The 12,349-nt window shown below is 40.6% G+C and overlaps 1 protein-coding gene across 1 annotated transcript in view; it reads right to left on the bottom strand.

Annotated features, from left to right (window-relative positions):
- The window catches only part of stat1b (signal transducer and activator of transcription 1b), a 38,814-nt gene that overhangs the window by 19,898 nt on the left and 6,567 nt on the right, over positions 1–12,349 (bottom strand). The window contains exons 4-19 of the mRNA XM_061722926.1: positions 12,104–12,202; positions 11,315–11,407; positions 11,147–11,225; positions 10,163–10,248; positions 9,877–10,028; positions 9,602–9,760; positions 7,737–7,829; positions 7,558–7,617; positions 7,428–7,448; positions 1,676–1,769; positions 1,555–1,599; positions 1,267–1,350; positions 1,059–1,157; positions 550–685; positions 309–361; positions 38–132 (exon numbers count right to left, since the gene is read on the bottom strand). Of these exons, the coding sequence (XP_061578910.1) occupies positions 38–132; positions 309–361; positions 550–685; positions 1,059–1,157; positions 1,267–1,350; positions 1,555–1,599; positions 1,676–1,769; positions 7,428–7,448; positions 7,558–7,617; positions 7,737–7,829; positions 9,602–9,760; positions 9,877–10,028; positions 10,163–10,248; positions 11,147–11,225; positions 11,315–11,407; positions 12,104–12,202 (1,448 nt within the window). The remainder of the gene's footprint in view (positions 1–37; positions 133–308; positions 362–549; positions 686–1,058; positions 1,158–1,266; positions 1,351–1,554; positions 1,600–1,675; positions 1,770–7,427; positions 7,449–7,557; positions 7,618–7,736; positions 7,830–9,601; positions 9,761–9,876; positions 10,029–10,162; positions 10,249–11,146; positions 11,226–11,314; positions 11,408–12,103; positions 12,203–12,349) is intronic.

Below are 12,349 nucleotides of genomic sequence, written 5' to 3'. Positions count from 1 at the left end.
AGGTGAGACATAATGATGATTGATGAAAGTGATTTACTTTTCATTCCAGACTGGCAGCAGGTGCTTTTTGATGAGCTCCAGGATTGAGTCCAGCCACATCCAGAAACTGAAGGGTTTTCCTAGAATATTCTCCTTCGTGGGTAGAGGACACATAGAAAGGGATACAATGGCATCTAAATGTCATCTTTATTCATGAGATCAAATGAAAATGTTAACTGGAAATTGACCAGAATCAACAATGCAGCAAGAGTCACAAAATGTGATTTCTCATTGACCACGAGACAGCACTCTCACATCGGAGGTGTTACCTTAGAAAACTTAGACCAGGAGACTTGATAATCACCACAGGATGAATGTTGACCTACAGAAACAGAGAAAATAGAATACATTATTGCACTAAACCACATAACAGCCAGGAAAGAAACTGTTACAGTATCTTTAAATCGAAAACTAAAGAAAAAAAATTACATCAGAAATAGTTTCTCTTATTTTCTTTTTATATGAAAACAAACAAACATATACATCCACAATGTCAAGTAAATGGCACACCCAAAAGCTTTTCTCCCAGCATGGAAAGCTGGTCTTTGTTGAGGCCTCGGCCAGCAAAGGTGGAGAACTGCCAGCTGAGGACCTCCGAGAGCTGGCTCCAGTTGGCCCGGGCAGGGTTCCCAAAGAACGCCAAGTTCTACAGAAGAGCAAGGGGAAGACGGAAATGGACGGTGGAGGTAAGAAGGCTGTCCAGCATGGAAAATGCAGATTTAGGTAGATCCACACTCCATTAAAGGGACCGAAGATTGGAAGTATTTGGTTCAAAAAATACTGCACGAAAGAGTGATTCAACAAGGATGTTATCACCAGTTTTGCCTTCAAAGGATGATTTATAAAGAAACCCCTCCGAATATTATGGCAGAAACCTTATTTAAAGTTACATTTATTGTGAACTTCAGCATCAAACTGTTTTAATTTGAGCTAAATGAATCCGACAAAACTGTCAAATGAGAGGGAGAGCATATCGTCAAAGTGTGAGAGTGTGAGAGTGTGAGAGTGTGAGAGCTCACCCTCGGCTCATCAGTCAGGAGGTTATACCACATGATGGATGCCCAGCCTCCAGGTAGCTGGCTCACATTGGAAATCACCACTAGCGGCAAGGAACATGTCTGGGGTGGAAAAAATAAAAACTAAAACCACATACAACATACATAACAGAGAGAAACCTTCAAATACGAAGATAAAAATAAAGAAAACCGCATCAACATGGTTGCTGACCTCCAGATCGATGTTGAGGCCCTGCACCATAAAGCAAGCCTCAAAACTGAGGGAGTGAAGTTCTTCCGTCACAGAGAGCAGGCCCTGCAAAATACACCACACATACTGTATGTCCCAATCAGACCATAGAACTTTTTTGCTGTTGTTGTTGTTGTTGTTGTGCATTAACATCTACGGACCAGTGTGAACACCAACTTTAGAATCAGACACCGAAAATGATTCACAAACACACTTGAAGTAGCCTAAAAGTTCAGCAGAATAAGAGAGGAGTTTGTTGCCATTTCTTACCTCATTCCCCTTCGTGCCATTGATGTATTTCTTCTCCTTGAGCTGCTGTGGATCACAAACTCAGAGTCAGAAGCCTTAAATCCTTAAATACACAAACTTGATAGTGAGTATATGGCTTTACCAGGTGTCTAAACTCCACGGAGAGACACCCATTTGAATAGTCCTCAATATCCATGACTTTAGTATTGTTGGTCAGGATGAAAAACTGACGACTTCTGACGAGAAGAGAGAAGAGAAGACAACAGATGAATGAACTTCCATTCAACCGTCCATCCATTATTTAAACCCACATTATTTATACCCTCAAATACTCCAATTTGGGGTCCCAGCAGTCAGATTAATGATTTGCTAAATTTAACGAGGGTGTATATTTTGAATGGAAGGAATTAAGTTAGCTGAGTAAAAAAACACTATTGTTTTAGGTGATAAGTGCTGAAATTAGCTTCAAATTTTGAAGTAAAACTCCAGTTTTAGGCAGCTATTAAACAAACAAAACAAAAGAAACCGAGCAAGGTTTCTAATTAGTATAACTGATATACTATATCAGTGAGATTATATAAACCAAGTGTCTGTCTGAAGTGAGAATGTTTAGAGAATGAAAATAATAGTGTAGCGGTATCATGGTAACAGAACAGGTTTGCCAACTGAAACCAAACTGGCTGTGACCATTTCCTCAAAAACTAATTTTAGCATTTTGAAATTAAGTCATTGAATTGAAAAAATAAAGTCAATAAGTAGGTTGTTTGTAGGGCTGAATTCACCGTGAGGACATGTCTTAACACATACAGAGGAAAGAAAATGTACGTGAGCACCTTGGAATAAACTGTTTTTCAGCATTACTTATAAAATGTAATCTGAACTCCAAGACAAGTGTCTTTATTGATCTCACCTATTAAACATTAACAATGCTGGTGGGAAGAATAAGTGAACCCTTGGAGTTGAAATGTAGTTGGTTTTTGTTCTTGATAGCAATAACTTCAAGCAAGCACTTTCAGTAGCCCTGGATCAGTTCTGCTCAACAATGCAGAACCACTTCTATTTGCAAAACTGCTTCAGCTCAGACACGTTTGTAGGTCGCCCGGTGTGAACGGTTCTCTGGACATCAATCACAGCATCGGTATGAGGTTGAGGACTGGCCCCTTCTTAATGTGGATTTTCTGTTTCTAAAGCCAATATTGGGGGATTTACTTCAACGCTTAGGCTCGTCGTCCTGTTGGTTCACCCAGCGTCTACTAAGCCTCGACTGACGTACAGCTGCACTAACATTATCCTGACGGATATTCTGGTGAACTTTTGGAATTCATTCATCCCTTTGAGGATTGCCAGTAGTCAAAGCTCTCAGGCAGAAACGCAAACACAAATCATACTTACTGTAACTACTGGAAAGATGCAGTTTGTTTAACTTTGGAATGATAGATAAAGATAAGCTCTGAGATGCCTTTATCTTTATTTCAAGCCTTTGCAGATCACATCTCTTGATTGTATCCTTACAGAAATGTTCTTATTGTGAAACATGGTTTACTTTAAAACCATGTTTTGAATCCAGGCATGCCAACTACTGTCTTTAATTAGCCACTTTCTTTTCCTTTTCCTTCTACTCTGAATGCTTTCTGGGTGTGTTCAATAAAGAAAAGAGAAACTATAATGATGTGTTATAAGCTGGAGCACATGTGTTTTAATGCAACAGAAAACCAGCTTATTCAAAAGGGTTACAATACTTGTTCTTGCCACTGTATATATTTGCAATCTGGTAAATGCAGGTATTGTTCAGAACCGGTTCCCAGTGTTTCAATTCCTTGCAATTGTTTGCAAATTTTCCAAACTAATCCAGTGGTCACAAATTACGTCACGTTGCGTAGCTTATACACGTTGCATAGCAACATGCGTAAGCCAGCAGTCAATAGTAAAAATGGCCCCAAAGCGATACGAACGCCAGAAAGTATGTTACATTTCAGTAGAAGACGACAACAGGGAACTTGGAATACTTGTCAAGTAGATATTTCATCAAAGGATAAGGGTTGCCAATTTTCAAAATAAACAGTTTGATTGGATTTGACCTGATTGGATTTGTCACTGGCTGACATAGTTTTAATTTTGAGTGCTTGGTTCCTTTTAAAAAGGAGAATTTTATTTTCTATTAGAAAAATATTGGACATTCTTATGGAATTACCACAAAATAATTTATGTTGTACTTTGTTAATTTCTACAGAAGAATATGTATTTTATTATTATTAAAATGATATATTGGTGATGCTAATCAACCTTTTATTAGGGCCCGAGCACTTGCAGTGCGAAGGCCCTATTGTATTTGCAGGAATTTTTATTAGGGCCCGAGCACCTTCAGTGCGAAGGCCCTATTGTATCTGTAGGAATTCTTTGCGTTATTATTTTTCTGACGAAAGGAGGGCCTTTTTCCCCCCCTAAACGTGCCCAAAAAGTCACCAAATTTTGCACCCAAGTCAGGCCTGGCGAAAAATTTTATATTTAATGGTTTGCATTTATGGGCGTGGCAAAATGGCTCAACAGCGCCCCCTTGAAAACTTTGTGCCTCAAGCCCCACGATACGGTTTGACGTACATGCACGAAAATCGGTACACAACTGTATCATGGGGCAACTTAAAGAAAAGTCTCTTGGGGTCATGCCCGAAACCGAACAGGATGTCGGCCATTTTGAATTAATCGTGTCATTTTGGCGAAATTTATGCCATTCCTTCGGCAGTTAATTCAGCCCGAACCGTAACGTGCCCCCAAGTGTGTTATACATCAAAATGTGCGTCTCCATCCTCCGACACCACGCATTACTTTTCTCTTTCAAAAGCGTTACCGTGGCGACGCTAGACGCCAAAAAGCGTGCCCACCCTTCATCTGATTGGTTCAGACAGAAAAAACTTTGCGCCTCAAGCCCCATAATATGGTTTGACGTACATGAACGAAAATCGGTACACACCTGTATCATGTCACTACTTAAAGAAAAGTCTCTTGGCGACATGGCCGAAACCGAACAGGAAGTCGGCCATTTTGAACATTCTGAATTAATCGCGTAATTTTGGAGAAATATATATCCATTCCTTCGAGAATTAATACGGCCCGAACCGTATCGTGAACCCAGATGTGTTATACATCAAAATGTGCGTCTCAATCCTGCGACTACACGCATTACTTTTCTCTTTCAAAAGTGTTACCGTGTCGACGCTAGACGCCAACAAGCGCACCCCCCTTCATCTGATTGGTCCATATTTGATAGTTCCCCAAAAGGCACCAAATTTGGCATGCAAGCCAGGCCTGGCGATAAATTTGATATTTCATGGTTTGGATTAATGGGCGTGGCAAAATGGCTCAACAGCGCCCCCCGGAAAACTTTGTGCCTCAAGCCCCACAATACGGTTTGACGTACATGCACGAAAATCGCTACACACCTGTATCATGGCACAACTTAAAGAAAAGTCTCTTGGAGCCATTGCCGAAACCGAACAGGAAGTTGGCCATTTTGAATTAATTGTGTAATTTTGGCGCAATTTATGCCATTCCTTCGGCAATTAATACGGCCCGAACCGTATCGTGAACCCAGATGTGTTATACATCAAAATGTGCGTCTCCATCCTGCGACTACGCGCATTACTTTTCTCTTTCAAAAGTGTTTCCGTGGCGACGCTAGACGCCAAAAGGCGCGCCCCCCTTCATCTGATTGGTCCATATTTGATAGTTCTCCAAAAGTCACCAAATTTTGCATGCAAGCCAGGCCTGGCGATACATTTGATATTTCATGGTTTGCATTAATGGGCGTGGCCTAACGGCTCAACAGCGCCCCCTAGAATACTTTTCTCTGCCATAACTTTTGAATGGTTTGACATAGAGAGTCGTGGGTGGTGTCATCGGACTCTGCATTGAGTCCTTGACCATAATTGGTGAAACTTAGCCCTTCTTCTGATTGCTTGTCCCGATTTTCTGCTATAACTTTCGAATGGTTTGACATAGAGAGTCGTGGGTGGTGTCATCAGATTCTGTATGGAGTCCTTGACCTTCATTGGCCTGAATTAGCCCCGCCCCTTCTTCTGATTGGTTGTCCCTTTTTTCTGCTATAACTTTGGAATGGTTTGACATAGGAAGTCGTGGGTGGTGTCATTTCTGATATGCTTATGGGGGGCGGTGGCCGTGAGTGCGAGGGCCCGTTCATCGCTGCTTGCAGCTTTAATTATTATTATTATTATTATTAATATTATTATTATTTTTTTCCTGACAAAAGGAAGGCCTTTTTGCCCCCCTAAACATGCCCAAAAAGTCACCAAATTTTGCACCCAAACCAGGCCTGGCGAAAAATTTGATATTTAATGGTTTGCATTAATGGCCGTGGCAAAATGGCTCAACAGCGCCCCCTTGAAAACTTTGTGCCTCAAGCCCCACGATACGGTTTGACGTACATGCACAAAAACCGGTACACACCTGTATCATGGGACAACTTAAAGAAAAGTCTCTTGGCGTCATGCCCGAAACCGAACAGGAAGTCGGCCACTTTGAATTAATCGTGTCACTTTGGCGCAATTTATGCCATTCCTTCGGCAGTTAATTCAGCCCGAACCGTAACGTGCACCCAGGTGTCTTATACATCAAAATGTGCGTCTCCATCCTGCGACACCACGCATTACTTTTCTCTTTCAAAAGTGTTACCGTGGCGACGCTAGACGCCAACAAGCTCACCCCCCCTTCATTTGATTGGTCCATATTTGATAGTTCCCCAAAAGGCAACAAATTTGGCATGCAAGCCAGGCCTGGCGATAAATTTGATATTTAATGGTTTGCATTAATGGGCGTGGCAAAATGGCTCAACAGCGCCCCCCGGAAAACTTTGTGCCTCAAGCCCCACAATACGGTTTGACATACATGCACGAAAATCGCTACACACCTGTATCATGGCACAACTTAAAGAAAAGTCTCTTGGAGCCATGGCCGAAACCGAACAGGATGTCGGCCATTTTGAATAAATTGTGTCATTTTGGCGAAATTTATGCCATTCCTTCGGCAGTCAATTCAGCCCGAACCGTAACGTGCACCCAGGTGTGTTATACATCAAAATGTGCGTCTCCATCCTGCGACTACACGCATTACTTTTCTCTTTCAAAAGTGTTACCGTGGCGACGCTAGACGCCAAAAGGCGCGCCCCCCCTTCATGTGATTGGTCCATATTTGATAGTTCTCCAAAAGTCACCAAATTTTGCATGCAAGCCAGACTTGGCGATAAATTTGATATTTCATGGTTTGCATTAATGGGCGTGGCCTAACGGCTCAACAGCGCCCCCTAGAATACTTTTATCTGCCATAACTTTTGAATGGTTTGACATAGGAAGTCATGGGTGGTGTCATGGGACTCTGTAATGAGTCCTTAAGCTTCGTTGGCCTTAATTAGCCCCGCCCCTTCTTCTGATTGGTTGTCCCGATTTTCTGCTATAACTTATGAATGGTTTGACATAGAGAGTCGTGGGTGGTGTCATCAGATTCTGTATGGAGTCCTTGACCTTCATTGGCCTGAATTAGCCCCGCCCCTTCTTCTGATTGGTTGTCCCTTTTTTCTGCTATAACTTTTCAATGGTTTGACATAGGAAGTCGTGGGTGGTGTCATTTCTGATACTTATGGGGGGCGGTGGCCGTGAGTGCGAGGGCCCGTTCATTGCTGCTTGCAGCTTTAATTGTCCTTTTTTTCCTAATGAGAATCGATAAAGAACTGAATTGTTAAGCAGAATCGAAAATAGAATTGGAATTGTAAAAATCTTATCAATTCCCATCCCTACTAGTTTTACCTTAATCCAAAACAGTGGTTTTAATATGCACTAATGATAAAAAACATCATCTCATCCTGTACTGAGATGGTTTATACTCACACTCTGCCCGAGGGGAGGTCCCTGCACACAAAACACATATATGATCATTGAAGTTTTAATGTGTACATTACATTGAATACAAATACAGCACAGTATTATTCTTTTTTGTTTAAGAAATTAAACATCGTACTTGTCAAATGTGGTCTTCACTTTCAGCTGATAATCTACTTCTGGTAATTTGACCAGAAGTCTGTGAGAAATGTGAAAAAAACAACAAAAAAAAGTAAAAAATAAGTAAAACCAGCAGAAAACATGTATGCATGCAAATATTTGACGAACAACATACAGTATCTCATTAGGTGATGATACCTGACTTTTGTGGTGAACTGTACTCCAGTCTTGATGATGAGGGGTTTCTGTGGATGTGTGGGCATGCACGGCTGCTTCTCCACCACAAATGAACTGAAGACAAATCAAAACTCATATAAACTCACTTACTCATTGCAATCAATCGCTTTGTATTCACAGTATTACCTCTCTAAATCAGGGATTTTTCAACCGCTGTGTGCACCATGGTGCACTACTGTGGCATGGGAGATTGGTAGGTGTGCTGTGGGAAATTAGTGGATTTCACTTCATACATCAAATACGTAAATAAAAAAAGTAAATAGTTACTGCACATAATTTGGGATTGTTGACTGCATGTGCCAAAAGTGTGGCGACTAAAAGAGCGATTAAATAGATGTTAATGTCAGCTGGTGGCAGTAAGAAGACCCAACTAACCTTGTTAATATAACACGGTGTAAGAGGTTGCAGTGATGAAATGGGCTTTTTTTGGGTGGTGGTATGTCATACGATTCTTTTTCTAGTCAAAAAAAAGCTTTCCAAAAACTGCTCTAAATTGTGTACATCTGTATGCACAAGATAAACGAATATTGAACTGAATGAAAACAGAAGTGAATGAAACTTTATCTGAGAAGTGAAAATATGTTGTTGCAGTGTGATTTACTTTGAAAAATGTAAACAAAAGTAAATATTGTACAATCAATTCACAAACTAATGGAGAGTAGGATGTGTAGCAGGGACAGGCTTAATTAACATCTTCATGAAGAAATCCTCATGAATCCTTCTGGGTGTTGTGTTTGTGGACTGGCAACATCTGTGGGCTGACATCACACGTCACATGGGCAGGTAACACAGGTGAGGCCCCTCACAGGACATCATATAGGAAGCTTACAGTGATGCAAGTGTGCCTCTTCACAGTAACATGCAGGATTACATCGTCTGTTGATGACAAGTACTGCAGCCCTCCTATCCCAAGTTCACTAGTGTGTTTAAAGTTTCTTGTGTACTTCCATCATCTACAATCCACGTAGATGTGCTGGAATTCGCTACTGCAGCCTCGCCATCTAAAAAAAACCCCCAAAACCAAAAAAACTCTTCCTGTCTTCTTTTCAGCGCTACAAGCTTGTCTGTTTTACTTCAAAGGCAACTAACACTCCTCATGATGATCAAGGCAAAAAAAAAGATTGAAATCTCAACCTTGTCTGTATTTGTGATCTCCTTTTTGCCATGAGTTGGTTTCTGTAAAGTTCAATCTGATATTTCCACATGTAAACAACTTTAAATTATCTTCAGAACAGATGTTAAAAAGGCCTATAATTACCATCAGATACCATGAAGCAGATTTTTTTTTTTTTGAATTACAGTTTCAGCAGAAAAAGACATAACAGAAATTCCCCCAAAGACACAAAAAAGGCAATTTTACAGAACAACTGTAACAGGCTGCTGTTTGAGTGGTGTTATTCACACTGGCCATCTATCCGAGACTGTTATCTCGTAGTATCACATACACAGGGGTGCAACTGCCTACTTTCTGAGGGGTATGCAGACATATTACACTGCGATATACAGACAAACAAGAAAAGCTATGGATACTCACACTCACACTTAGGAACAATTGACAATCACAAATCAAATCAGTATTCCCTGTTTTTGGACCGTGTAAGCACATCATCTTGTTGGCACGTATTTAAAACATTAAAACAAAACTTAAAAAGCGGTTTTAAAACAATACTGTAAACATTAATCAAAAAGAAACCAAACAATGCTCTTCAGAAAATGTTACGACTCCTACAAATACAATTTTACAAGAATACAATTGTTATATGTGGAAAGATGCCGGATCACATAACCCTGTTGTTTTGAATTGCGCTCTTTAATTATATTAGTACCTCCTGATGAGATGGTAGATGAGGTATTTGACCCGCTCTTCCAGCTGAGGTTTTTGGAGCGGTATTGGGTCACTCTCATAGGTGACCTTCACAACCAACTCCCCCAGTTTGTCCAGCTGACGTTTGATCTGGAAAAGGCTCTGTGCCGTCAAAGTAAACCTGGGCCAGGACAGGAAGTTCATAAGAAGAGACAAAAGAAAAAAAGCATGTGTCTCAATTATGCCATTGATTTTAAGTATTTGTACACCTAACTGGTGACAAATGTCAAAAATTACCAACTCTGCAGCTGCTCCAGACCGGTTAGCAGCGGGCCACCTATGGCAGCGATCTGCTGCCTGCGTTTCCAGTCCTGCAGTTCGGGACTTAGCTGAGAAGTCACGAGGTCATCAATCTCTTTGATCACAACCCCCATCTTTGACAGTATCTCCTATAAAAGATTTGATAATCAATCTATAATATTGATGGGTTTGTTTCCTCATTTGGTTCATACAATGCAATGAGACCAAAATCAGTTCATTCAGAAAGTGTTGAAGTTGTTTTTAAAGATGTGCAAGAACATACCTTCCTCTTAAAGTCAAGCCTGTTAAGCATATCTTGTAGTCGTGTTACTTCCTGTTTCATCATGTCTGAGTTCCTGTCTGATGATTCTGAGACAAACACACAAATGGAAACCAAAAATGTACAACTTGTATTTGTTTGGAATTATTTAGAAGAAAAACACGTATCAACCCAAGATATTTCATGTTGTACTCATCAGCTTCACGTCTGCAGCAAATTCCAAAAACAAGTTTAAAGTTAAGATTTTATTACTTGGTAATGTTACCATTCGCTCTAACAGCACTTTAAAACGCATTGAAGATAGTAAGCAATGAAGCATTTTGGTTGTTATTTTTGTCCCATTCTTCTTACAAACATATCTACATTACACTGTTGTAAATGCATCATAATGGAATTTCATTGTCTCACTGAAAAAGCAAAGAGGTCATCATGAGAGGAACAATTTATTGCCTTAAGATCTCTAATTATTTTTCTATTTTATTGCTTCGCCACAGAAGTGTAAATGTCCTCTGCCAAAGGCACTGATGCATTTCCATACCATCACAGAACTTGGATTTTGTACCTGTTGCTGATAACAGTCCAGATGGGCATTTTCCTCTCTAATACACACATACTGAGCCCCCACTTTTTTTTCTCCAAGAAAAGGGTTTGATTAGTGATTAAAACTCTTAATACAATACAAATTCTCACTGTGATTAGCAATACGAGATGCCTCTGAGCCCAGAGATGTTAACACCACCCCTTATCAAGATTAAAACCAGGTTTCATTTTTGGACTTCAACCTTTTTAAATAGCATTTGTGAATGTAGCTATTTACGGAAGAGTTTGTAAAAGGTTTCCCAACGTCATCCCTCGCACATGTTGTCACATCAGCTGCTGAGTAATGGCAGTTCTTGATGCAGTTCTGTCTGAGGGATCTTAGATCGGCGTGCGTCCTTGCCCTTTACACAATAAAATATTTGTTTCTAGTGGTATCCAGAGGCTTACCACGAGACTGTAGCGTCTTGTAGCGAAAATCAAAGTCGTCTTGTATGTCTTCAATGTTTTTCACAGCCTGGTCCATCAACTAGAAACATATTTTTCAAAACATTATTGATGAGAAACGGCCCAGGTTGTCTTTGTATTTCTGATAAACGGTTGAGGCGTTTCATTTACCTGCACGCTGCCCCGGATGATCCCAACTCTGTTGTCCATGTTCTTCTGCCTCTCGAAGGCCACTGAACTCTGCAGGGACTTCTCCAGTGGTCCCTGTTCAAAATGCTCTCTTTAGTCACTTTTTCTAAAAGTCTTTAACAATATATTCTCTTTATTTCTGAAAGAAAACTCTAATTGAATCTGCATTCTCTGCTTTATTGGAGAATTCACAGCGGCACAGTACTGACGCAACAGAGCTATTGCTGCTACAGTAACAAGTGAATGGATGAAATGACATAGGCTCTAGGTTAAGAAATAAAAAATACAAATTTAAATTACATCACTGAGATTCGTTCTGCCTACAGAAAAACTCCTAAAAAATAGGTTTAAGCCTAGACAAGAGTGTAGTTTTCCTAAAACTAGGCATAAACCTGACATGAAGATGCTTTAAGTGACATAGACATACAGTATAGTTGCTGTTATCAAGACATTGTTAGAGAAGTGTATCATGTTTTTACTTTTTTCTTTATAAACTGTTGTTAATTCTGCTCTCTGGCATGTTTGCAACAGCCTCTGAGGAGCGGGCAACATGAAGAGAGCTGTCACCTCGTTTCTGGTTGTTGTGAAACCTATTTTGTCATCCAGCCTTGTATCTTGGGAATAGACTAAAACGAGCTGGGAGTGTGGGAGTGTGGGAGTGTGCTCTACACAGCAGTGTCTTCCTGGCAGCGGCATACATTTACCAGCAGTAACAGCAGTCAAGGAAGAACAGGGACTTTCCCCGTTTCAGAAGACAATGATGTGACAAACCTGTTCCTGCGCGCAGGCGCTGGAGAGAATACGGCGCTCTTCCCTGAGGCAGGTGGAAATGACTCTGGCCATGATGGCAGGGCTGGAGGAATATTTCAGCTGGGGTATCATAGTCAGACACACATACAGAAAATGTTTCAAGGCAGGAAAAAACAACACATTCTAATTCATGAATGTTACTTTTTGCATAAAAGTACATTCAGACCACAAAAGCACCCACAGCATGACTAAGACCTTTATCGTCCA

Source organism: Cololabis saira, chromosome 6 (genome assembly GCF_033807715.1).
Source record: "Cololabis saira isolate AMF1-May2022 chromosome 6, fColSai1.1, whole genome shotgun sequence".
NCBI lineage: Eukaryota > Metazoa > Chordata > Actinopteri > Beloniformes > Belonidae > Cololabis > Cololabis saira.
This window is presented reverse-complemented; position numbering and strand designations above follow the sequence as displayed.